Source organism: Protomyctophum bolini (genome assembly GCF_963924005.1).
Source record: "Protomyctophum bolini genome assembly, chromosome: 9".
NCBI classification, from domain to species: Eukaryota; Metazoa; Chordata; class Actinopteri; order Myctophiformes; family Myctophidae; genus Protomyctophum; species Protomyctophum bolini.
Window position 1 is genome coordinate 1,958,604 of NC_137870.1, and position 27,083 is coordinate 1,985,686.

At 46.7% G+C, this 27,083-nt stretch overlaps 1 protein-coding gene across 1 annotated transcript; it reads right to left on the reverse strand.

Moving 5' to 3' along the window:
* Positions 1 to 1,035: 1,035 nt before the first annotated feature.
* shkbp1 (SH3KBP1 binding protein 1) lies at positions 1,036 to 26,806 on the reverse strand. The gene is made up of 18 exons (XM_080772092.1): positions 26,642 to 26,806; positions 24,997 to 25,050; positions 24,769 to 24,814; positions 24,443 to 24,575; positions 18,148 to 18,228; positions 16,711 to 16,884; positions 15,158 to 15,248; positions 14,010 to 14,200; positions 12,979 to 13,094; positions 11,920 to 12,007; positions 10,698 to 10,814; positions 9,484 to 9,654; positions 6,618 to 6,773; positions 3,892 to 3,988; positions 3,540 to 3,724; positions 2,960 to 3,062; positions 1,843 to 2,080; positions 1,036 to 1,761 (listed from the first exon to the last, which is right to left on the reverse strand). Exons 1-18 carry the CDS (start codon positions 26,698 to 26,700, stop codon positions 1,231 to 1,233), a joined length of 2,631 nt encoding a protein of 876 aa, XP_080628218.1. The 5' UTR covers positions 26,701 to 26,806; the 3' UTR covers positions 1,036 to 1,230.
* Between the last annotated feature and the right edge of the window lie 277 nt (positions 26,807 to 27,083).

Here is a 27,083-nt window from a genome sequence, read left to right on the forward strand (position 1 = left end):
GGACTTCATGTTTTGACCATAAGAGAGCTGTGCGACTGTGAGCTAGATTTTTTAGGGACATCGTTGGAAAAGGTCTCGTCAATTAATGTCTCCCAGCTCCGATTGGTTTGGTCAGGATTCAGAGCAGTTCCGTGTTGCCCAATCGGTGAGCTGATGTCGCTGCACAACACGCTGTGAGCTTGTTGATTGGCTACGTATAAAACTATGGGTCTCGGGGAATAACAAAAACAGCAGGAATGACATTCTGTGTTTGGCGATAACTAAGGTTTAGAAATGAGAACAAACCATTAACTGCTATAAGACAATACTTTATCTACACACCTGTACACCAAACAGGGGCTGTTAACCCATTCTGACCCGAGATCAGATTCATACGAGGTTTCCACTGGACACGCACTGGTCTGATGAACCCATTCTGACCTGAGATCAGATTCTAAAAATGTCAGTCATTCTTCGATTTTTCAAAAATAGCTGACTGATTTTCTGAAAAAGCTCGTAGCGCGCCACAGAGTGGCGCGCTACGAGCTTGTAGATCTGCTATTTTTCAATAGCTAAAGCATAACATGATGCTAACACCGAAATGGGTTCCCGTTCAGAATGGGTTAATAGGTCAGGCCAGTGGAAGACCGCTGAGGTGCCCAGTGTTAAATACTAGAAGCACACCATTTAACTACAGACCAGGTAACTAGGCTTTTTCAATAATGTGGCCTCCAAACGACGTCTCAAAACTATCTGCTAGAGACAGTAGACGGGTCACATTTTATTGCCGTAAGTTACACAGATATTGTTCCCAGTTCATAGTCATACATGTTAACCCATTCTGACCGGGCAGGCGGGCACCCCTCTTGGTGTTAGCATCATGTTATGCTTTAGCTATTGAAAAATAGCAGACCTACAAGCTCGTAGCGCGCCACTCGGTGGCGCGCTATGAGCTTGTAGGTCTGCTATTTTAGAAAAAAAAGAGCGACTGACATTTTTAGAATCTGATCTCGGGTCAGAATGGGTTAATCAGACCAGTGTGTGTCCACTAGTGGAAACCTCGTATGAATCTGATCTCAGGTCAGAATGGGTTAAATATGGTATCATCGGCGCTCTTGGGAATTCCGTATTTCCGGAGTGAGGCCGAGGAGCATGTGTTCACCTCCCACCTCTCTGGTGGGAGGAGGAGCTTCTCCTAACATCCAGCCCTGACCTTTACCCTCCAAATCAGACCAACCCCACAGCAGCCAATCAGAAACTAGTCTCGTTCATGGGAGGTTTAGGACTGGTGGGCGGCCCAGACGACGACGGGGGGCTGTCGGGATTGGGCGGACCGTCGGGGGAAGGCGGGACATCGGCGGGCGAGGAAACGGCCGCACGTCTGGGCGACACGGGGGTCTGCTGCTGTCGGGTGGGGCTCACCGTCGCCACAGGGGCGGGACTTAGTGGCGAAGTGGGCGTCGGCCTCCTATGCGTGGAGGACAGCGAGGACGTGGACAGTGACGGCGTTCCGCCCAGCTGCCCGCCGCAGGGCGACACGGAGAACATCCCGCCCGTCCGCAGGCCCAGCCTGGCCTCCAGCTCGCTGCACACCGCCAGGCTCCGCCGCGCGCCCTCCGAGCCCAACGCCACGCCGAAGCCCTGCCCGCCGCCCGCCGCCTCGGAGCCTTTGGCCAGCTCCTGACAGCGCTCCACGAAGCTGCCCCGACGGAGAGACTCCCTGTCCGGGGGTCGGAGGGCCGAGGACAGACTGGGACTAGAGTTAGGATTAGCTCCTCCTCCTCCTCCTCCTCCCCCTCCTCCCCCTCCTCCTCCCCCTCCCCCTCCTCCTGCTCCTCCTCCCCCTCCCCCTCCCCCTCCGGCCGAGGAGAGGGACGGCGGTGGCGGTGGCGGCGCGGCGGTGAACCCGGCGGACGGGCCGCCGGGTTCCCGCGGAGGTTTGGCCAGCGTTACGGGAGGGGGCGGAGCCTGGCGAGGGAGGCTACCGTTGAACGGAGCAGACGCGAAGCCGCCGCCGCCTCCTCCTCCTCCTCCTCCTCCTCGTCCTCCTCCTCCGTGAAGGCGATCCCCCCTGGAGGACTCGCTGAGCTGGGACAGGAGGCTGTGAGAGAAGCACGGCACCACGTTGGCTTTGGCCTTTACAAATGTGGGTGCTTTGGGGACAAATTAGAACTTTGTGTGTGTGTGTGTGTGTGTGTGTAAATGGTAAATGGTAAATGGTGCATTTATATAGCGCCTTTATCCAAGGCGCTTTACATAGATTGTGCATTACATTCACCCATTCACACACCTTTACATAGATTGTGCATTACTGTACATTCACCCATTCATACACCGATTGCGGCGGAAGCCATGCAAGGCACCAACCAGCACATCGGGAGCAATTTGGGGTTCAGTGTCTTGCCCAAGGACACTTTGACACGTAGACAGGAGGAGCAGGGATTCAAACCGCTGACCCATGGATCATTGGACGACCTGCTCTACCTCTTGAGCCACAGTCGTGTGTGTGTGTGTGTGTGTGTGTGTGTTAGGGTGCATTCACTTCTAGTAATTTTTTGAGTGGTGCAACCACTCCAAGGAACAGCAATGTCCGTGTTCACCTATGTGTGTTCGCCTATGTGTCTGTGTGACGTTAATTAGCACCAGTAGGGGGCGCTGTTGTGCCAGAAACAGAGAGAGAGAGAGAGTGCTGCACTGTTGCCTGCCAATGAGAGAGAGAGAGCGAGAGAGAGAGGGGGGGGGGGGGGGGGAGTTGCACCACTCAGTTCACACAGGTGTGATTTTTACTTCGACTTGTCGGTCAGGTTGGTCCTAGTTGAATAGTCGACTAGTTGCTTAAAGCCCTAGTGTGTGTGTGTGTGTGTGCGTGTGTGCGTGTGTGTGTGTGTGTGTGTGTGTGTGTGTGTGTGCGTGCGTGCGTGCGTGTGTGCGTGCGTGTGTGCGTGTGTGTGTGCGTGTGTGTGTGCGCGTGTGTGTGCACCTGCAGGTGGAGGTTCTCGGGGTGCTGTCAGGTGTTCGGGTCATGGCGAGGTCACACTGCTCCAACAGCTCCAACAGCTCTTCCTCCGTGGGCCCGCCCAGCGCTACCCCCCAGACAACCAATCAAAGAGCTCGGATCAGTCAAAGAATCGAAAAAAATGCTGTTTTATTAATTTATTATTACGTGCGAAAAATGTTGTACATTTTTTATTTGGCCCGATTCATTCAAGCCTCAAAATAAATTCAGACTACAGAGCGCCGCAGTCCCTCCCCCTTTCAGAAAAGCGAGTGGCCCAGGAAATGAAACCCCAATGCATTCTCCCATCGGCACTTCTAATATAATTGATTTAAAGACGGTTACGCCGCGGACAAAGCCAACTCGGATCGTGACAAATCATGACAATGAACACAATGTTTTGGACCGATCAAATAATTTATTAGACGAAAAACAAAACAAATAGTGTTGTCTCCTGACTTTCTTTTCTTCTTTCTAATGATTCTAATGATTCATAAACCCTGTATAAGAATAATATGAATGACGACATTCATAAAGAGACATAAAGTCTCACGAAGCGTCTGACCTCTGATGTCGACCTTGCCAGCGATGTCCATGGCGGTGGTCAGGTCCCACATCTGGATGCTTCCGTTGGCGTGTCCGCTGAACAGATACCGCCGGGGCCGCGAGCCGATGCGGCTGGAGCCTTCACACTCATGGACCACGAAGGCTGTGATGGACGTCCCGTCCACTGAACGCACCTCACACACCCTGACGCACACACACACACACACACACACACACACACACACAGGATATAAACACACTCATGGACCACGAAGGCTGTGATGGACGTCCCGTCCACTGAACGCACCTCACACACCCTGCGCACACACACACACACACACACACACACACACACACACTAGGGATGTTACCTCTTCCCATTAGAAGACAGTCTAACGTAGAGTTTATCGGTGTCTGGTACCACTCTCTGTATGAACACCTGCTGGTCATCTCTCTCTCCATATGGACCTGTCGTAACGACAGTACATTTATAGTACAGGACAAACTCATAATAACGGCCATAGCCGTCAGTGGCTATTTGGCCAAATTTAGCCCAATGAGTGTTTTATGCTAAACTAATGCTTGGAATGGAAACACCCCAGTTTGACATGTCACATGCTACTTAAACCCCCTTTTGGTGTTAGCATTATGTTATGCTTTAAGCTATTGAAAAATAGCAGATCTACAAGCTCGTAGCGCGCCACCGAGTGGCGCGCTACGAGCTTGTAGGTCTGCTATTTTTGAAAAATCGAAGAACGACTGACATATAGAAACATAGCTTTTTTCAGAAAACTGTCAGGATGTAGAAGACATTTTTAGAATCTGATCTCAGGTCAGAATGGAAAACTGTCAGGGTGTAGAAGACCTTTTTAGAATCTGATCTCAGGTCAGAATGGAAAACTGTCAGGATGTAGAAGACATTTTTAGAATCTGATCTCAGGTCAGAATGGAAAACTGTCGGGGTGTAGAAGAATTTTTTTTAGAATCTGATCTCAGGTCAGAATGGAAAACTGTCAGGGTGTAGAAGAATTTTTTTTAGAATCTGATCTCAGGTCAGAATGGGTTAAATCAAAAGGAAATCTAGAAAATATTTGCCTTATATACAGTAGGATGTCTAATGGTGGTCATTACTGTACAGGCCATTTTCAGCACTTTCCACTCAGATATATTGAAGATACAAAATCAGCTCAGTTTGTTTCTTTTGCAATTAGTTTGAGGTCAAATGACTACATTTAAGGGAGCTGGGAGGAGTGCTGCATATGGAGAAAATTAGATTCACCTTTATCTAAAAAACCTGGTCGCCCATTATTGAGACGCTTGTTACGTTGGACTGAAGTGGTGGAATTCAATGTTGTTCTGCCCCGCAATTGCGAACGCAGTGAGCACTTACTATGAGACCTAGCAGATAATTTCTGTGTGTGTGTGTGTCTGTATGTGTGTCTGTCCCGCTTTTGTGCCCATATGGAGCTGAGTGATTTGTTTGTGATTGATGCAAGTGTCTGTCCCGTTGTTACGTCACCATGACTCAGCCATAACCATATAAGGAGTCCCCAAAGCAGCTATACGTCCAAAACCCAAATATGTACGAGCTGCGTTCGCTTCCCGCGTTTGCGCGTCTTACTGGTGTCATCTAATTAATGTTTGATATGTATATACTGTATGTATGTTTGTATTTTCTATGTGGGTACACATGTATGCATACGTCTTCTTTTTCATATCAGAAATGTTTTTTTAGAATCGATAGTGATGTCGTTTCTGTCCTCGGAGTGCCGTGTAGTCATCAGCCTTGTCAGTTATTATTTTATTGTTTTTGTCTTTTTCTTTGAGTTATGCTTTGTCTCCTTTTATTGTAAGTCTCTTGTTTGTATGTTTTTTGCAATTTTTTGTCCGATCTGTAATTTTATGGTTAATCATTACTGAAATGCTTCCGTGCCAAAAATCATAATAAACAGATGTTTAAAAATAAATAAAAAATGACTACATTATTACTGGACTATTAACCTTTCCGATCCTTAGATCTGAGAACCCGAGACCCTGCCATGTTAACCTCTTACTTTGACCTGACATGACCTGATGAAGATCGAATAGATGGAAACGTTGTCCGTATTTAAATAAAGAACGTCTTGCTGTTACCTGTGGTGTGCAACAGGGCTGAAGTTTCTTTTAGCCCAGCAGCAACCAGCCTGTCCATGTGCGTATTCTACGTCTGCTCAACCTCTTACTTTTAGCCTTTAGCCCCGATCCATTCTAGGGGAACTCCCGCTAAATGAGATCTAGACTAAAACATGTTTTTTTTTAATAATGTGACTTTGGCCAATGTTTTATACTAGGAATTACTTCGTCTGACAAGCTTTTAATATAAGACTGACATGACTTGGGAGTCGTTGTATTTTTAACCCATTTTAGGCCTGAGGACGATTCTACAAATGCCTTCTAAATCCTCCCAGTTTTCTGAAAAACCCCATGTTTCTGTTTCTATGTCAGTGGTTCTCAAACATTTTCATGTCAGGGACCACCAAAAGGTATGCAATTGGCCACCATCAGAAAATATGTTGTTCCAGGAACCCCCCCCCCCCCCCCCTCTGAAAGAATATATATTCAAAGATTTGCGCCACGTTTTCACGTTTTTTCTAAAATATCAGACCTACAAGCTCATAGCGCGGCACTCGGTGCCGCGCTATGAGCTTGTAGATCTGCTATTTTTCAATAACCTAAAGTACAACATAATGCTTAAAAAAAACAAAAAGGGGTCCCCACCCCAAAATGGGTTACCAATAAGACTTTGGGATTTTTTAACCCATTCTGACCGGGCACCCATTTTGGTGTTGGCATCATGTTATGCTTTAGCTATTGAAAAATAGCAGATCTACAAGCTCATATCGCGCCACCGAGTGGCGCGATACGAGCTTGTAGGTCTGCTATTTTTGAAAAATTCGAAGAACGACTGACATTTTTAGAATCTGATCTCAGGTCAGAATGGGTTCATCAGACCAGTGTGTGTCCAGTGGAAACCTCGTATGAATCTGATCTCAGGTCAGAATGGGTTAAGGTCTTTATCATCCAATAGAAACTTCATCGTGCATCATATCTGTGTCACCTATCTCTGTGCCCGCGCTGCATCCTCCATGTGTGTCGATATCGTCCAATGAAAGGACCTTGAAGGAGGTGAGAGGGGTGGAGCCAGGCTGCGTGGAAATCATTCCTCTGAACCGAGTCACCGTCCATGTGCGCACGTGGTTATTATCTGCACACACTGACAAACCACACACACACACACACACACACACACACACACACACACACACACACACACACACACACACACACACACACACACACACACACACACACACACACACACACACACACACACACACACACACACACACACACACACACACACACACACACATTTAGATTTCTTTATTTGAATCCACAAATTACAATTAATTTTACAAGGAAACAAATATAACGGGGTTGACAGTTCATGTTCACTTAAGGATACACATGGCACCTCCTTCTCCACAGACAAACTGCCTCTAACAGACGAGACAGAGCTCAGTATTTGGCAAGTTGTTTGGCTTTGCTTTTTGTCATGCCAGCTATTCTTAGACCACTCATATGGTCAGTTTATGCACATGGCCCAGGCTTCCGAATATCAGTATGGCAAATCTACAGCGATACCCCAAGTTTGTTATGCTTCCAAGTAATGGTTGATACTTAGAATATTTATCTTGGAATGCCTGGTCCATGTACAGATCAAAGACACAGCCCACCTCCAGAATCAGGACCTCCTTGTGTCTGGTGTCAACAAAGACAACATCAGGTGTATTCGGGATGTTAGCAAAGACATCGCATGCACAGCTAAACCAATCTGGTAACACTCTTGAATGTTTATACATTGCTGCACTAGATGGCACATGCTTTCGAACTGCATCAGACACTAGGTCAACAATCCGGTCGTGGCGAGCAATATATACGTTTTTGTATGCAACACACACACACACACACACACACACACACACACACACACACAGGACACGTGGTTATAACTATTTGGAATATATAGTTATTCATATTTCACATTTAATTTCATAATGTTTATAAAGATGTTTATTTCATAGTATTATTATTTACAGTTTAAAAAGAACCAGTTGGGGAGTTAAAAAGAATTTAATTCATTTAGAATAGCTGTTTCTGTTGCTATATTCATTTACGGGGGTTTTGCTGGAAACTGCATTTCCCATGATGCTTTATGCTAGCGCCAGGATATCCGGTCCAGGAACCACTCTTTCTTTGGGGTTCTGTTGTTACATGTGAGTCAGATACGAGCTAACGACCAGACCAGCCGAGAGAAACCTCTTATTTTTTTTTTAACTAAATTTTTATCCCACAATTTTGTAACCCAGTTTTATTTTCACCCAGTGTCAATTATCTAATGTAATCCTGGGCGCTACACTTCCTCTGCCAACCTGGGGGGGGGGGGGCAGCGGACTGACCTCATGCCTCCTTTTATGCATGAGGAGTCCAAGCTGCTTCTTTTCACCTGACAGGGGGGAATTTCCCCGGCCGGACGTAGCGCGTGGAAGGAACACGTTATTCCAACCAGTTCCTTTCCCCTCCATCAGGCGCCCCGGCTGGCCAGGGGGAGGCAGTTTTAGAGACCAGGATATCCACAGCGACCACAGCGTCCCCAGCGGGAATCGAACCCAGGACCTTCTAGCTGTGAGGCGACAGCACTACCAACTGTGCCACCGTGCCGAGAGAATCCTCTTATGCAAAGATTCATTCATAAATTGCTTCATGTCTTTTCTTGTAACGCTTTTTTTCTTATATAAACTGGAAACGTGAAACTTCATCCACAACATCCTGTCAAGTCTTTTCGATCTAATAACTATATTACACATGGTTATTAATCTGCACACACTGGCAAACACACACACACACACACACACACACAGGACACACATTCAGGGTTCCTCGTTTCAAGAAATAATCCCCGATCAACCGTCTGCCTTCATGTTAAATTCAGTGTAATCCGTAAAAAGAGAAACAGCAGTTTTAAAACGTTGCTTCAAGTTTCAACCTGTCTTTTTAAAGTTTCCACTCTGACTCAAAACTACAGACACCTGTAGGATATTATCGGGACTACCTTTACATCTGCAATGCAATGTTCGGAAATGGGTAAACAATCTTATTGTTCTGCAGTTTGCCCGTTTTGCTGGTACAGCAAAACCACCGAAGTGGTTAAAACCACCGAAGTGGTTAAAAGAAAAAGCTACTTTCTGTTCAGTTAATAATTATTAGAAGCCAAAGAATGCCAACTGGATGACACAAGTCCAGTAACATGTCTGCACATCACTGGTTGTGGGATAAGGAAGATGCCTGTTTCCATGTGGCCTTTTGTCTGGAAATCAGTGCGAGAAAATGGGACCGCTGGGCTGCTTGCAGCGCGTTTCAACAATAGGGAATACAGTATTCAATTCGTTTGTTTTGTGAGTTCATCATCAGTATTGAATCCCAAGTATCAGCATTTTTTTTTTTTCAAACAATACCCTGTCCTAAACGGACATACAAAAACAAACACGCATGGTTATTAAACCCATTTAGACCTGAGGACGATTCTACGAATGCCTTCTAAATCCTGACAGTTTTATGAAAAACGTTTCTATATCAGTGGTTCTCAAACATTTTCATGTCAAGGACCCCCAAATATACCTGTATATATGCAATTGGCCGCCGACCCCCATCTGAAAATATGTAGTTCCAGAGACCCCCCCCCTCATAGCGCGCCACCGAGTGGCGCGCTACGAGCTTGTAGGTCTGCTATTTATTTATTTTTAATCGAAGAACGACTGACATATAGAAACATTGCTTTTTCAGAAAACTGTCAGGATGTAGAAGACTTTTTTTAAAATCTGATCTCAGGTCACAATGTGTTAAAAATGGTGGATTTCCCCTACCTGATATGAGGTGCTTTTCAGACAGCATGATCTTGGTCACGGGGCTCCGGTGAACGGAGAAGGTCTGGAACAGCTGAGGGCCTGAACCCACCGTCTCCGGGTGTTGCACTATGACCCTCACTGCCCCTGAACTGGTCCCGTAGGCGATCTCTATCCAGTTCCCACTGTCACCTGGGAACGCAACGCAACGCAGGAGTGAAACCATTCATCCAATGATCGACAGAATATTAGATGTTTTTTAACCCATTTAGGCCTGACGTCGAAATTTATAAAACGTCTTCTAAATCTTGACAGTTTTCGGTCAGGATTTGCGTCACGTTTTCACGATTTTTCTTTTTTTAAACAATGTATTTATTTTCCTTTTTTACACACAAATAACAATACAAACATACAGAAAACAACAATGAACATTACAAGACAATACAATTACTAATATACGTTTTCACGATTAAAAAAAAAGAATAGCAGATCTACAAGCTCGTAGCGCGCCACTCGGTGGAGCGCTATGAGCTTGTAGATCTGCTATTTTTCAGTAGCTAAATTATAACATAATGTTTAAAACGGCAAAAGGGGTTCCTGCCCAAAATGGGTTAATGGGTTTCTAAACTGTAATTTCAGTTTAGAAACCGTCTTCCAGTGACATCATCGGTGGGGAATACAAGCAAATATAAACTGCAGGCTTTCTAGTCCTGAAAAGTTGCAATGTGAAAATTATCGTTCTCACGATAATGAAAATCTAAACATTTTCGTAAAAAAAAAATCTTGTTTGAAAAATAATCTGCCTAATGACGATGTCACTGGAAGACGGTTTCTAAACTGCCCACAGCCCTCCTATGAGACATGATTATTAGTGAGGACCTATTATATGAAGATAGGTTGAAAAGTGGTCCTTTAATAATGCAAAAGAACAAGCGAGTGGCGCGCTACGAGCTTGTAGGTGTGCTATTTTTGAAAAATCGAAGAACGACTGACATAGATTTTTTTTTAGAAAACTGTCATTTTCAAACAGACATTTTTAGAATCCGATCTCAGGTCAGAATGGGTTAACCCATTTTGCGCGGGAACCCCTTTTGGTGTTAGCATTACGTTATGCTTTAGCTATTGAAAAATAGCAGATCTACAAGCTTGTAGGTCTGCTATTTTTGAAAAATCGAAGAACGACTGACATAGAAACAGCTTTTTCAGAAAACTGTCAGGATTTAATAATAATTTACTTGTCTTTGGTGTGAGGTAGACGCTCAGGGCAGTGATGGCGTCTTCCGTTGGGTCTCTGTACAGCTCTGTCACCAACAGGTCGTTGTCTTTCATTCTCAGAGGAAACTTCTGGACATCTGAAATCATCACAACAACAACAGATCAGATCAAAAGACTTAGCTGCTATACATAAAGGCTCATACATAGTCTGGATTTAACCACCGAACTACAACATGACGTCACTGAGGTGACAACCGAACTACAACATGACGTCACTGAGGTGACCACCGAACTACAACATGACGTCACTGAGCCGCGGTGAAGAGCAAACCACCGCCACCGCTCCAGCCCTTCTCTCTGTTTTTACTCACCACCGCTCAACGTTATTTCAGCTCCGGTGGCTGACCACCGGAGCGGTGGTCACCTCACCACCGGAGCGGTGGTCACCTCACCACCGGAGCGGTGGTCACCTCACCACCGGAGCGGTGGTCAGCTCACCACCGGAGCGGTGGTCACCTCACCACCGAAAATCCAGACTATGAATAGGCCTTAAAACCAGTGGTTCCCAAACTTTCTCATGCCAAGGACCCCCAAATTGACACTAATTAGCTCTGCGGACCCGCATTAGAAAATAAATGCCAAAGACCCCCCATAAGAGAAGATTTGTACGACTCTAGCAGTGACCCTCAACCATTTTAATTTCAAGGACCCCCAGTTTGACATGCATTAGTCTACAGAACCCCATTTAATGGCATTTCCATCTCTGGGACCCTAATTTATACTGTAAAATCTAAGGTAATTTAACTCCGAGTGTGTACAAATGGACCAAATTTGGTTCCATTTGTACACTCTCAAGGTCATTACACACTGGCGAATTGGCGACGCGATATATTCGTGCGAATAATTCGCATTTAAAAAAAAACAATTGAAGTCCATGCAAGCTTCCACATCAGTGGTGAATGTGCGAAAATGCGACCGTTTTCGCTCTTTATTTGTTCGCTCTGGTGTCGTATTTTGCAGAGATTCGCAGGCGAACTGCAACATGCAATATTTCGCATTTTCAGATCGCTTATTCGCATTGCGTCGCTAATTCGCCAGTGTGTAATGACCTTCAGAGTTACAGACCCATAAGGGTCCACTTGGTTCCCAACTCTCCTTTATCTGGGGACCCCCTGGGGGTCCCCGGGACCCCCCTTTGGGAGCCACTGCATTAGACAACAAAGGGGGACAGACCACACTCACCTATGTAGTAAATGGAGCCGTTGTTGCATCCCAGGATGAGGAAGGAGCCAGCAGTGTCGTAACTGTTGATAGGAACTACATCCTGGTTCTGCGTTCACAAAATACAACGCTAAAGTCACACTTTATGACTACCTGAACGTCCATTCAGTCATTTAGAAACTGCATTCATATTATTATTATTATTATGCGGAAACACGAGAACAAATCCAACGGAAATCGAGACAGAGAGAGAGAGCAATACAACAATTTAACCGTCCAAACATTTACAGCCAATTGTGAATAACATACATGTCATCATGTTTATCCCCGTGAATAACATACATGTCATCATGTTTATCCCCGTGAATAACATACATGTCATCATGTTTAGCCCTGTGAATAACATACATGTCATCATGTTTTAGCCCCGTGAATAACATACATGTCATCATGTTTTAGCCCAGATACACAAACTATAACATACATGTCCTCATGTTTAGCCCAGATACACAAACTATAACATACATGTCCTCATGTTTAGCCCAGATACACAAACTATAACATACATGTCATCATGTTTAGCCCGATACACAAACTATAACAAACATGTCATCGTGTTTAGCCCAGATACACAAACTACATAGATGGCTGGAACTAGTCTTTGCCGACAGCAGCAGCCGTCATCTTGGTCGGTACTAGGTTCATACAGACAGCATAGGAGTCGGAGAAAGTGGCTATGAAACTGGAGCAACAACTTGAGGGGGGGGAACCTGCTCACTAATAATTAAATCCAACACAGGTACTTTGTGTGTGAGCCTGTGCGTGCGTGTGTGTGTGTGCGCCTGTGCGTGCGTGTGTGCGTGCGTGCGTGCGTGTGTGTGTGTGTGTGTGCATGTGTGTGCGTGTGTGTGCGTGTGCGTGTGTGTGTGTGTGTGTGTATGTGTGTGTGTGTGTGCGCGTGCGTGCGTGTGTGTGTGTGTGTGTGTGTGTGAGCCTGTGCGTGTGTGTGTGTGTGTGTATGTGTGTGTGTGTGTGCGCGTGCGTGCGTGTGTGTGTGTGTGTGTGTGCATCCTACAGTACCTGCCAGTGCTTGGTGACAGCGTTCCACACCCCCACCTTCCCTGTGTGACTGGTAGCAATGAGCTGATTACCAACGAAGAAGAGAGCCTCCACGGGAACGTTCAGACTGAACACACCTGCAGGCAATAGGAAAGTGGTCATTCACAACCAGGGTAATCACAGGGGCAATAACTTTAATTATACCACAGGTCGTTTCGAGGAAGCAATCCTAACAGGAACAAACTTTTCAGTATCACCCGTATTGCTTCCAAAATCATCGGACTTCCTACACCCACACTTTCTGATATGAACAATAACGCCATCACACGACTAGCACTCTCGATATCAAATGACCATCCTCTGTATCGTTTCTTTAACCTCATGCCATCTGGACAAAGATACAGAACCTTGCCATGGAAAAAGGTCAGTTTTAGTAGGAGTTTTGTCCCCTCAGCCATCGCGGCATTAAACAAACTGCCCCGCCGATAGGATGGTTCTGTACACAGCTTGTGGGGACCTCATGTTTTGTTTTTTGTACTGTCTTGGTGTTATGTGCTCTGTGTTGTTTTTGATGTGGGTGTTGAACTGTTGAACAGATTGTGAAGACAAATATCCTTCGGGACAATAAAGATTATTATTATTATCTGATTGGTTGAAACGGCCTTCTAGCCGTGGGTTTAAACCAGCACCGTTCACCACCTATAATCAAAACAAAGAATTCAGCTGCTCTGTTCTCCCAGAGCGCTATAGCAAACTCGGTGGCTAGGCTATAGCTAGTTTCTTGGGACATTTTTTTTTCAGCGGTTTTCTTAGTTTTAAGGGTAACTGTTTAATTGCAATATTACACTCGAGGGTGTGGGTGAGTGGGTCATCGGCTTATTTACACCGGTCACGTGACGGTAACCAGCCAATCAGAATGAAGTATTGGGACTACCCGTTTTAGAACTGCTATTTTTCAATAGCTAGAGTAAAACATAATGCTTAAAACACCAAAAGGGGTTCCCGTAACCGTACAGAATGGACAGAGACAAAAAGGACAGACAGGGTCTCACCGATCTCGCTCCCGTTGCCATCAGGGCAGATGGACCAGAGGATGATGTCCGTCCCCGAGGCCACCGCCACCATCTTGTCGTTGTCGCCCAGTGACCCGCCCATCACCTTGGCGTTGAGCGCCACGCGGTCAATCAGCCAATCCAGACGAGGCGAAGTGAAGACCTGCTGCCAGCCAGTAGACTCCTTCACCCTGGAGGGAGAGAGAGAGAGAGAGAGAGAGAGTTAAAGACCTGCTGCCAGCCAGTAGACTCCTTCACCCTGGAGAGAGAGAGAGAGAGAGAGAGAGAGTTAACCCATTTAGACTAGGGCTGCGATCTTTTCGATTTTTCCGATTCAAAAAAGTTTTTTTTAGATTCTAAAGCAGTTTTTTTAATTTTTTTATTAAAAACAATTAAATATAATTTTAGCATGATCTACTCCATCCAGTCTTCTGGCATGAAAGCAGAGTACATTTAGTAAAAAGCTTGTATAATTGTAAAGGTTTTATCAACTGAATGATTTAAACACACAAAGGTTAAATCCAAGAGTAAGAACATGTCTCATTTATTTAGCTTGCACAAATTTGAACCAGTACAAAAGTTACAAAATCTCTTCTCACTCAATACCAGAACAATACATTAGTGTTAAAACAGGTGTAAAATAAATACAATTGGCAGGCTTAGCTTAGCTGGTAGTAAATGCACTATGCAGACACCCAGGCCATAATGCATTGCATGTTCAACTTTGACCCCTCTATCACATGGAACAATTATTTGGGGCGTAGTGATATGGACACAAAAAACAGTTCTGTGTGATAGAGGGGTAAAAAAGGTTGAACTAATATTTTAGAAATAGGTCAACAATACAAATGACGTTAGTTTTGTGGATTAATTTACCTTTACTGCGTGGCCCCCAGTGCCCCCCCACAAAATGACCGGAACTACAACAAAACCAGAGCAGAACTCCCACCACGGGACTCGGGCAATCAATTAATACAGTTGCAACCACTATATTAATGGCAAGTATTTCATACAGCTTAAGTTAAAAAAAAAACCCTGAACTATCCCTTTAACAATCCCCATCCCTAATCAGGAGTAACAGACCACAACCTGAACAGTGTTAGAGCTCACCTGTAACAGACCACAAAGTGAACAGTGTTAGAGCTCACCTGTAACAGACCACAAACTGTGCATATGCCACAGCAATCCAGTTGTGATGACCACAGATAATACGAACCATCCCTGAGTCAGAGGAATGACCTACACACACACACACACACACACACACACACAGAACATGTCAAGATGACCTTCTCATAACCAGAACCCGCCTCGCTTTTAACTCATTTAGACCCGAGGACGATTCTACAAATGACAGTTTTCTCGAAAAACCCATATTTTCATGTCAAGGAAGGACTCCCAAACAAAATATATGTAATTGGCCGCCATCTGAAAATACGTTGTTCCAGGGACCCCGCAGAAGCACGTATTTGAGTAAAAAAAAATCGCTCTGAAAGAATATATATATATATATATACACATTAAAAGATTTGCTCCACATTTTCACGATAAAAAAAAAAGCAGACCTACAAGCTCGTAGCGCGCCACTCGGTGCCGCGCTACGAGCTTGTAGATCTGCTATTTTTTTTATTTTTTATAAAAGAACACGTGTGCGTTCTTACCAGGGGGGCAGATACAGATATTTTGTGAAGCCACTAAAGGAAATCTGGATTTCCTGAAAGTTCATATAATGGCCTGTTGTGGCGCTGTCATTGGGCCCAAAAAAACCCATAGCCCCATAGAGGCCCATGTATTTGGGCCCAACTTCACCTAGACTGTATTACCTTAATAAACATGGCCATGAATACTTTCTGCTTCCATGCAGTCACTAGTTTAAAGTCTCATTTCTAATGTCATAATATTCTTTTTGGAAAATTATGGTCCCATTTATAAAAAAGATTACCATAAAGTCACGTATAATGTTCTGAGGGGGGCGTGGCTACCGTTACAGTCTATGAACGGGATCCCCCACCCACTCGAGTCAAAATAAAAACCAACGGAGAAGAAGAAGGGGGGGTGGAAGTCCCGCCTCGTTGTCTGGGCCAGCCAATGGGCTCAGCTGGGCCCAAACGAATCTAGAAAGATGGCGACTTACAATTCAAGGACTGACAGGCTTCATTTTACATTCATGTTAGACCCGCGGAACGCTTTGTCCATATTTCTTACAGTCTATATGGGCTGTATTTTGCGTGTCTTAAGTACCAGGTCTTATTCCCTAACTTGAGTAAACTAAAGACCTGGGGGTTGTGATCAATGCCATTTGGCTATTCTGAGTGGCCAAAGAGCATTGACCACGCCTCCAGGTCTTTAGTTTACTCAAGTTAGGGAATAAGACCTGGTTCTTAAAGGGACACTTCACCCTTTTTGCAAAAGAATATATGTTAATGACGTTTAGGAGCTTTAGAACACTTTCCTGGGGGTATTTATGTGTGTAATATGTGGTTTTAGATATTTTAGATTGTAGCAGTGAGCCTGTTGTCTCTGATGTCATGGACACTGGGCTCACTTCCTTCCTGGACTACATGTTGTCTCAGTAAGACAGCTCTCCCCCCTATCCACAAGGAGGAGCAGTGCACCAAAGAATTATGGGAATTGTAGTCCAGGAAGGTAGTGAAACCAGTGTCCCTTTAAGACACGCAAAATACAGCCCTATGGTTCGTACCTCCGGCCGACCGCTCCTCGGCCCCGGCCCGCCCCAGGATCCCACAGTTCCCCCCCAGGTGCGGCGGCATGGTGTTACTGCGCCTGACGGGGGCCCTCTCTATGGGGTTGGAGCGGCTGCCCATGCACTGGGGCCCCGCCACGCTGTGGCGGTTACGGCGCTTGGCCGGGTACACTGAGGACAGAGAGACAGGAAGACACACAGTACTGTGAACCACTTCATTAAACCATTCTGACCCGAGATCAGATTCATACCAGGTTTCCACTGGACACACACTAGGTCTGATTAACCCATTCTGACCCGAGATCAGATTCATACCAGGTTTCCACTGGACACACACTGGGTCTGATTAACCCATTCTGACCCGAGATCAGATTCATACCAGGTTTCCACTGGACACATACACTGGTCTGATTAACCCATTCTGACCCGAGATCAGATTCTAAAAATGTCAGTCGTTCTTCGATTTAAAAAAAAATAGCAGACCTATAAGGTCATAGCGCGCCACTCGGTGGCGCGCTATGAGCTTGTAGATCTGCTATTTTTCAATAGCTAAAGCATAACATGATGCTAACACCAAAACGGGTTCCCGATCAGAATGGGTTAACCCTGTAAGACCCGGATATATTTCTACTTGCAAAAAAAAAGAGATTTCAACCTCACTACTACTTTGTACTACTAGGACTTTGCAGAGGAAATTATGTTAAAAAAAAGAAAGTTTGATTAAAACTTGATATGCACATTTATATAATAATTATATAATAATATAATCCAGTCCAGACATTTTTAATTTGTGTGAATTTCAGCCTCTGTGGGGGGTATTTATATGCAAATATCATGACCAATGGCATTGGAATGGCATTGCAATGTACATCAATGATGACGTTTAGGTGAAAAAAGAACAGAAAATAATTAAGTAATTAATTAAAATTAAAATGTTACCGAAAAGCAACGCTGGGTCTTCTATTTAGGGATGCTAGGGTTCAAGTCTTACATCATTTTAATGTCTTTTTGGTTGAGTGTTTTATTTTCCCATAAATCAATGCTATTGAACAGCCTTTACGTCTGTGTGTTGGAGGGGAAAAAATGAATCAATGAAAAGTACTAAATAGCGCTTTCGGACAAAACCTCTTAACTCCATTGGACCCTCAAACTGTCTCCTGAAGCAGCTAAATCCACCACCTGTCACCCTCTCATGCAAGTAATTGACGATATATAAACTAAAGTCACAATACCAACTGTGATTAGGCAGGATTTATTCGTTAAAAAATATATATATATGGTTTTCTTCATTTCCTGAAGATTCCATACGGAGTTGGTTTCTTACCGATGTCAAGTCCATTTTATTCATGAAGCACATTTGAAAACAGCCAACGGCTGACTAAAGTGCAGAGATATGAAATGTGTTTGTACTTTTAAAGATGTATTGATTTATACCTGGAGGAGGGAGGTATCCATTAAACAGCACATTGCCACAGGACGACCGATCCAGCTCATCACACAACTGCAGCTTACGCACTGCACACACACACACACACACACACACACACACACACACACACACACACACACACGAGAACACAGAACAGAAAGCATGCAGTAAATATACAGCTGAACATATAATACGTTATTACTGGTAGAATAATGGTACAGACAGAAAATAACTTAGAACATGATAATACAGCCAGGCCTGAAAAACTACAAAAAAGTGTGACTAAAACTTAAGACCGGTCTGAAGTGAGTGGTGCAACAGTGCCCCCTCTTGGTACTCTAAAGGTATCTTTAGGTAAATCAATGAACAAAACAAAACAGTTAGTATCATCCTAAGATTCAACAGAATTGAAAACGTAAATGTAACTTCAGCATGAGATTCAAAAGATACTGTTTTTCAGCAGGTCTCTCAAACCACACTTTGCTTTTAAGAAACTATCACAATCTTGTTATAATGAATATGGTCAGTCAGAGAGGAGGCTGTATGTATTGAAGTCTGAACTGGAGAGAGGACATTAGTCTGGTGGGGGGATGCAGCCAGACTGACTGATGGAGACGTGGTGCTCACTGCTCAGTGTTGATGATGCAGCCTGACTGACTGATGGAGAAGTGGTGGTCACTGCTCAGTGTTGATGATGCAGCCAGACCGACTGATGGAGAAGTGGTGGTCACTGCTCAGTGTTGATGATGCAGCCAGACTGACTGATGGAGAAGTGGTGGTCACTGCTCAGTGTTGTCTGGTGGGGGGATGCAGACTGACTGACTGATGGAGAAGTGGTGGTCACTGCTCAGTGTTGATGATGCAGCCAGACCGACTGATGGAGAAGTGGTGGTCACTGCTCAGTGTTGATGATGCAGCCAGACTGACTGATGGAGAAGTGGTGGTCACTGCTCAGTGTTGATGATGCAGCCAGACTGACTGATGGAGACGTGGTGGTCACTGCTCAGTGTTGTCTGGTGGGGGGATGCAGCCAGACTGACTGACTGATGGAGACGTGGTGGTCACTGCTCAGTGTTGTCTGGTGGGGGGATGCAGCCAGACTGACTGACTGATGGAGACGTGGTGGTCACTGCTCAGTGTTGTCTGGTGGGGGGATGCAGCCAGACTGACTGATGGAGAAGTGGTGCTCACTGCTCAGTGTTGTCTGGTGGGATGATGCAGACTGACTAACTGATGGAGAAGTGGTGCTCACTGCTCAGTGTTGTCTGGTGGGCTGATGCAGCCAGACTGACTGATGGAGAAGTGGTGGTCACTGCTCAGTGTTGTCTGGTGGGGGGATGCAGACTGACTGACTGATGGAGACGTGGTGGTCACTGCTCAGTGTTGTCTGGTGGGATGATGCAGCCAGACCGACTGATGGAGAAGTGGTGCTCACTGCTCAGTGTTGTCTGGTGGGATGATGCAGACTGACTGACTGATGGAGAAGTGGTGGTCACTGCTCAGTGTTGTCTGGTGGGGGGATGCAGCCAGACCGACTGATGGAGAAGTGGTGGTCACTGCTCAGTGTTGTCTGGTGGGGGGATGCAGCCAGACTGACTGATGGAGAAGTGGTGGTCACTGCTCAGTGTTGTCTGGTGGGGGGATGCAGCCAGACTGACTGATGGAGACGTGGTGGTCACTGCTCAGTGTTGTCTGGTGGGATGATGCAGCCAGACTGACTGATGGAGACGTGGTGGTCACTGCTCAGTGTTGTCTGGTGGGATGATGCAGCCAGACCGACTGATGGAGACGTGGTGGTCAGAGCTCAGTGTTGTCTGGTGGGATGATGCAGCCAGACTGACTGATGGAGACGTGGTGGTCACTGCTCAGTGTTGTCTGGTGGGATGATGCAGCCAGACCGACTGATGGAGACGTGGTGGTCAGAGCTCAGTGTTGTCTGGTGGGATGATGCAGCCAGACTGACTGATGGAGAAGTGGTGCTCACTGCTCAGTGTTGATGATGCAGCCTGACTGACTGATGGAGAAGTGGTGGTCACTGCTCAGTGTTGTCTGGTGGGGGGATGCAGCCAGACTGACTGATGGAGAAGTGGTGGTCACTGCTCAGTGTTGTCTGGTGGGCTGATGCAGCCAGACCGACTGATGGAGAAGTGGTGGTCACTGCTCAGTGTTGTCTGGTGGGCTGATGCAGACTGACTGACTGATGGAGAAGTGGTGGTCACTGCTCAGTGTTGTCTGGTGGGATGATGCAGCCAGACTGACTGATGGAGAAGTGGTGGTCACTGCTCAGTGTTGTCTGGTGGGGGGATGCAGCCAGACTGACTGATGGAGACGTGGTGGTCACTGCTCAGTGTTGTCTGGTGGGATGATGCAGCCAGACTGACTGATGGAGACGTGGTGGTCACTGCTCAGTGTTGTCTGGTGGGATGATGCAGCCAGACTGACTGATGGAGACGTGGTGGTCACTGCTCAGTGTTGTCTGGTGGGATGATGCAGCCAGACTGACTGATGGAGACGTGGTGGTCACTGCTCAGTGTTGTCTGGTGGGGGGATGCAGACTGACTGACTGATGGAGACGTGGTGGTCACTGCTCAGTGTTGATGATGCAGACTGACTGACTGATGGAGACGTGGTGGTCACTGCTCAGTGTTGTCTGGTGGGGGGATGCAGACTGACTGACTGATGGAGACGTGGTGGTCACTGCTCAGTGTTGTCTGGTGGGGGGATGCAGACTGACTGACTGATGGAGACGTGGTGGTCAGAGCTCAGTGTTGTCTGGTGGGATGATGCAGCCAGACTGACTGATGGAGACGTGGTGGTCACTGCTCAGTGTTGTCTGGTGGGATGATGCAGCCAGACCGACTGATGGAGACGTGGTGGTCAGAGCTCAGTGTTGTCTGGTGGGATGATGCAGCCAGACTGACTGATGGAGACGTGGTGGTCACTGCTCAGTGTTGTCTGGTGGGATGATGCAGCCAGACCGACTGATGGAGACGTGGTGGTCAGAGCTCAGTGTTGTCTGGTGGGATGATGCAGCCAGACTGACTGATGGAGAAGTGGTGCTCACTGCTCAGTGTTGATGATGCAGCCTGACTGACTGATGGAGAAGTGGTGGTCACTGCTCAGTGTTGTCTGGTGGGGGGATGCAGCCAGACTGACTGATGGAGAAGTGGTGGTCACTGCTCAGTGTTGTCTGGTGGGCTGATGCAGCCAGACCGACTGATGGAGAAGTGGTGGTCACTGCTCAGTGTTGTCTGGTGGGCTGATGCAGACTGACTGACTGATGGAGAAGTGGTGGTCACTGCTCAGTGTTGTCTGGTGGGATGATGCAGCCAGACTGACTGATGGAGAAGTGGTGGTCACTGCTCAGTGTTGTCTGGTGGGGGGATGCAGCCAGACTGACTGATGGAGACGTGGTGGTCACTGCTCAGTGTTGTCTGGTGGGATGATGCAGCCAGACTGACTGATGGAGACGTGGTGGTCACTGCTCAGTGTTGTCTGGTGGGATGATGCAGCCAGACTGACTGATGGAGACGTGGTGGTCACTGCTCAGTGTTGTCTGGTGGGGGGATGCAGCCAGACTGACTGATGGAGACGTGGTGGTCAGAGCTCAGTGTTGTCTGGTGGGGGGATGCAGCCAGACTGACTGATGGAGACGTGGTGGTCACTGCTCAGTGTTGTCTGGTGGGGGGATGCAGACTGACTGACTGATGGAGACGTGGTGGTCACTGCTCAGTGTTGATGATGCAGACTGACTGACTGATGGAGACGTGGTGGTCACTGCTCAGTGTTGTCTGGTGGGGGGATGCAGACTGACTGACTGATGGAGACGTGGTGGTCACTGCTCAGTGTTGTCTGGTGGGGGGATGCAGACTGACTGACTGATGGAGACGTGGTGGTCACTGCTCAGTGTTGTCTGGTGGGGGGATGCAGACTGACTGACTGATGGAGACGTGGTGGTCACTGCTCAGTGTTGTCTGGTGGGGGGATGCAGACTGACTGACTGATGGAGACGTGGTGGTCACTGCTCAGTGTTGTCTGGTGGGGGGATGCAGACTGACTGACTGATGGAGACGTGGTGGTCACTGCTCAGTGTTGTCTGGTGGGGGGATGCAGACTGACTGACTGATGGAGACGTGGTGGTCACTGCTCAGTGTTGTCTGGTGGGATGATGCAGCCAGACTGACTGATGGAGAAGTGGTGGTCACTGCTCAGTGTTGTCTGGTGGGGGGATGCAGCCAGACTGACTGATGGAGACGTGGTGTTCACTGCTCAGTGTTGATGATGCAGCCAGACTGACTGATGGAGACGTGGTGGTCACTGCTCAGTGTTGTCTGGTGGGGGGATGCAGACTGACTGACTGATGGAGACGTGGTGGTCACTGCTCAGTGTTGATGATGCAGCCAGACTGACTGATGGAGAAGTGGTGGTCACTGCTCAGTGTTGTCTGGTGGGATGATGCAGCCAGACTGACTGATGGAGACGTGGTGCTCACTGCTCAGTGTTGTCTGGTGGGATGATGCAGACTGACTGACTGATGGAGACGTGGTGGTCAGTGCTCAGTGTTGATGATGCAGCCAGACTGACTGATGGAGAAGTGGTGGTCACTGCTCAGTGTTGCCAACTCTTGTGAGAGAAATAAGCCACCTCCAAAAACAAGCCCAATAATATCGCCATTATAATACTAATAAATACATATTTGACTGCAACTCTGGCGGCAAAAACAAGCCAGCTTTGGTGAGAGACAAGCCCACATGGCAACGCTGGCGGTGGCGTGCTGCGTCTCACCCAGTGGCGTGATGCCGTAGAACTCAGACTCTGTGTCTCACCCAGTGGCGTGATGCCGTAGAACTCAGACTCTGTGTCTCACCCAGTGGTGTGATGCCGTAGAACTCAGACTCTGTGTCTCACCTAGTGGCGTGATGCCGTAGAACTCAGACTCTGTGTCTCACCCAGTGGCGTGATGCCGTAGAACTCAGACTCTGTGTCTCACCTAGTGGCGTGATGCCGTAGAACTCAGACTCTGTGTCTCACCTAGTGGCGTGATGCCGTAGAACTCAGACTCTGTGTCTCACCCAGTGGCGTGATGCCGTAGAACTCAGACTCTGTGTCTCACCCAGTGGTGTGATGCCGTAGAACTCAGACTCTGTGTCTCACCTAGTGGCGTGATGCCGTAGAACTCAGACTCTGTGTCTCACCTAGTGGCGTGATGCCGTAGAACTCAGACTCTGTGTCTCACCCAGTGGCGTGATGCCGTAGAACTCAGACTCTGTGTCTCACCTAGTGGCGTGATGCCGTAGAACTCAGACTCTGTGTCTCACCTAGTGGCGTGATGCCGTAGAACTCAGACTCTGTGTCTCACCTAGTGGCGTGATGCCGTAGAACTCAGACTCTGTGTCTCACCTAGTGGCGTGATGCCGTAGAACTCAGACTCTGTGTCTCACCTAGTGGCGTGATGCCGTAGAACTCAGACTCTGTGTCTCACCTAGTGGCGTGATGCCGTAGAACTCAGACTCTGTGTCTCACCTAGTGGCGTGATGCCGTAGAACTCAGACTCTGTGTCTCACCCAGTGGCGTGATGCCGTAGAACTCAGACTCTGTGTCTCACCTAGTGGCGTGATGCCGTAGAACTCAGACTCTGTGTCTCACCTAGTGGCGTGATGCCGTAGAACTCAGACTCTGTGTCTCACCCAGTGGCGTGATGCCGTAGAACTCAGACTCTGTGTCTCACCTAGTGGCGTGATGCCGTAGAACTCAGACTCTGTGTCTCACCTAGTGGCGTGATGCCGTAGAACTCAGACTCTGTGTCTCACCCAGTGGCGTGATGCCGTAGAACTCAGACTCTGTGTCTCACCCAGTGGCGTGATGCCGTAGAACTCAGACTCTGTGTCTCACCTAGTGGCGTGATGCCGTAGAACTCAGACTCTGTGTCTCACCTAGTGGCGTGATGCCGTAGAACTCAGACTCTGTGTCTCACCCAGTGGCGTGATGCCGTAGAACTCAGACTCTGTGTCTCACCTAGTGGCGTGATGCCGTAGAACTCAGACTCTGTGTCTCACCTAGTGGCGTGATGCCGTAGAACTCAGACTCTGTGTCTCACCTAGTGGCGTGATGCCGTAGAACTCAGACTCTGTGTCTCACCCAGTGGCGTGATGCCGTAGAACTCAGACTCTGTGTCTCACCTAGTGGCGTGATGCCGTAGAACTCAGACTCTGTGTCTCACCTAGTGGCGTGATGCCGTAGAACTCAGACTCTGTGTCTCACCCAGTGGCGTGATGCCGTAGAACTCAGACTCTGTCTCACCTAGTGGCGTGATGCCGTAGAACTCAGACTCGTGCATCAGCATGTGCACGTTGATGGAGCGGGGATGGAGCTCTTTGGTGCGCAGGAAGTTGAGGATGGGAGCAAACAGAGATGGATCTCTGTCGATGAAGATCTGCAGAGGGAGGGGGCGTGTCAATGCACTGTACGGTGTGTGTGCTCGTGTGCGCACACACGCGCGCACACACACACACACGCACGCACGCACACACACACACACACACACACACTCACACACACACACACACACACACACACACACACACACGCACACGCACACACACACACTCACAAAGAGAGGTACTTACAGCTCCAGTTTCATCTTTCAACGTAGAGATCCGGCCGCTCAGGAGACTATACAACGAAAATAAACACTCGATTGTGATTGTGTGGAAAAATGAAATTACACTACAGTAATGTGAAGAGAGAGAGAGAGAGAGAGAGAGAGAGAGAGAGAGAGAGAGAGAGAGACAGAGACAGAGACAGAGACAGAGACAGAGACAGAGAGAGAGAGAGATTCTCTATGCTGCACTCACCTGGAGAAAAAGGAGTCAGGAACCCATGTCAGTGTCTGTCGGGAGGTGCTGAACCTAAAAACAAACCACAGACAAGTTAACTACTAAAGGCCTATTCATAGTCTGTATTTTCGGTGGTAAGGTGACCACCGCTCCGGTGGTGAGCTGACCACCGGAGCTGAAATAACGTTGAGCGGTGGTGAGTAAAAACAGAGAGAAGGGCTGGAGCGGTGGCGGTGGTTTGCTCTTCACCGCGGCTTGTGTCATGTTGTAGTAACTAGTAACTAGGTATACAACAAATCAGCCGTAGTAAAACAGCTAATGCCTTTATTTCAGATGCAGTGTTACACTCTTCCACGAGTTGGTCAACAAAAAAAAAAAAACTAAAATATTATTTCTAACTGGTCAGGTTACTACTTGGCCTCACTCCTCGAACCCACCTCACCCCTGCCCATTTTGACAGACTGGAATGGCTTAAAGGCTGACGACAGAGCTGACGACAGCCTGGGTCTGGTCCAAAATTCTGAAAAGCTAACCGATGGTGCCGAAAGGGGCTAGCGAATCCCTAGACTCCTTCAAAACTGCTCTCAAAGGGCACCTATGGACGGACGCAATTCGAAACTGGCCCCGGTAAAACCTGAATCCCCCACCAACCCCCTTTTCCCCCCTCACTGTATGTAATTGTATGTTTGTGTTTTTTTGCTAGTATATAGTATATTTGTACGTCTCTAATTGTTATGATGAATTGAACATGGTGGACCCTAGTGTAAACAAGTGTAATACGTTATGGCGTCGTCGTCCACAGTTAACAGTTTTGTTTTGAGTTGTGCTTGAAATGTACTGTAATTCTCCAATCTGTTAATACAATTCATCAATCAAACGTATGTCATATTAAATGTACTGTAATTCTGCAAACTGTTAATACAATTCATCAATCAAACGTATGTCATATTAAATGTACTGTAATTCTCCAATCTGTTAATACAATTCATCAATCAAACGTATGTCATTTTTTTTTTTAAAGAAAAGATGGCAAATGGCAAGATCACAATTTTTTTTAATAATAACTAAGTCAAACTTCCAGATCTCAGTGAGGACCATTGATTGATTGACAGTTTATTAACAGAGAATTACAGTACATTTCAAGCTCAAAATCAATACAAAGACTGTTAACTGTGAGTGGACGAGCCCAATAAAACATTACACTTGTTTACAAGAGGGTACCTTGTTCAATTCATCAAAACATTTAGAGACGTACAAATAGACACTTCTATATAGCCAAAAAGGAATTCATCATAAAGGAGGTAAACCACGATATTAAACATTGAAGTCAAAGTTATAACCCAGCCGGGGTCAACAACAATATGCATAATTATGTGACCTATGGAATCCACAGCTCGTTTTACGAGTGGTGGGACAGTCACTGTTTAGGTTGGAAAACACGATCATTGTCTATATCTTACAAAGCACACTGGAAAATAACTTCCAGCACGTGAGACGTGTAATAAATAACCTCCTTTATAACTCCATGGTAATAATAATAATAATAATAATAACGCATCGATGTACGTCACCGATTCCGGTGTAACATCCTTCTGAAACATTTAGCAATAATAGCTAAAAAGCTAACTTGTTAGCATCGGTAGCAAAACACTTTCATTCTCACCTCTTTCCACCGACATTCAGATGAATGATGTCTCCGATCCTGGCATTGCTGCTAGTCATCTTTCTCTGTGTGGCTTTAACACCCAAACCGTGCCTGGGGGTTCAGTTTAATCCACATTTTAGACAACAACACGCCGGCTTTGCTTTGCACTGCATTGCATTTCAACCGATTTCAACCATTGAAACTAACTTCCTGGAGGGGGGGGGGGGTCCTGAGCCCTCACCTCAGACTGAACTAGGTTCACAGAGTCAGAGAGACGGAAAACCCGGTGTGGGCTTCTTGCACGGCGCTCATCATGGGAACGGTTATACAGTCACCATCAAACATTTTTAATGTTTAATTTTGTGGTGAGTTGGTGAAATGAAATCACACAGGACTGATTTGTTAGATCAACCTGGGGATTGTATAATAGGTACTACGTTGTGTGCTATATCATGTGTCC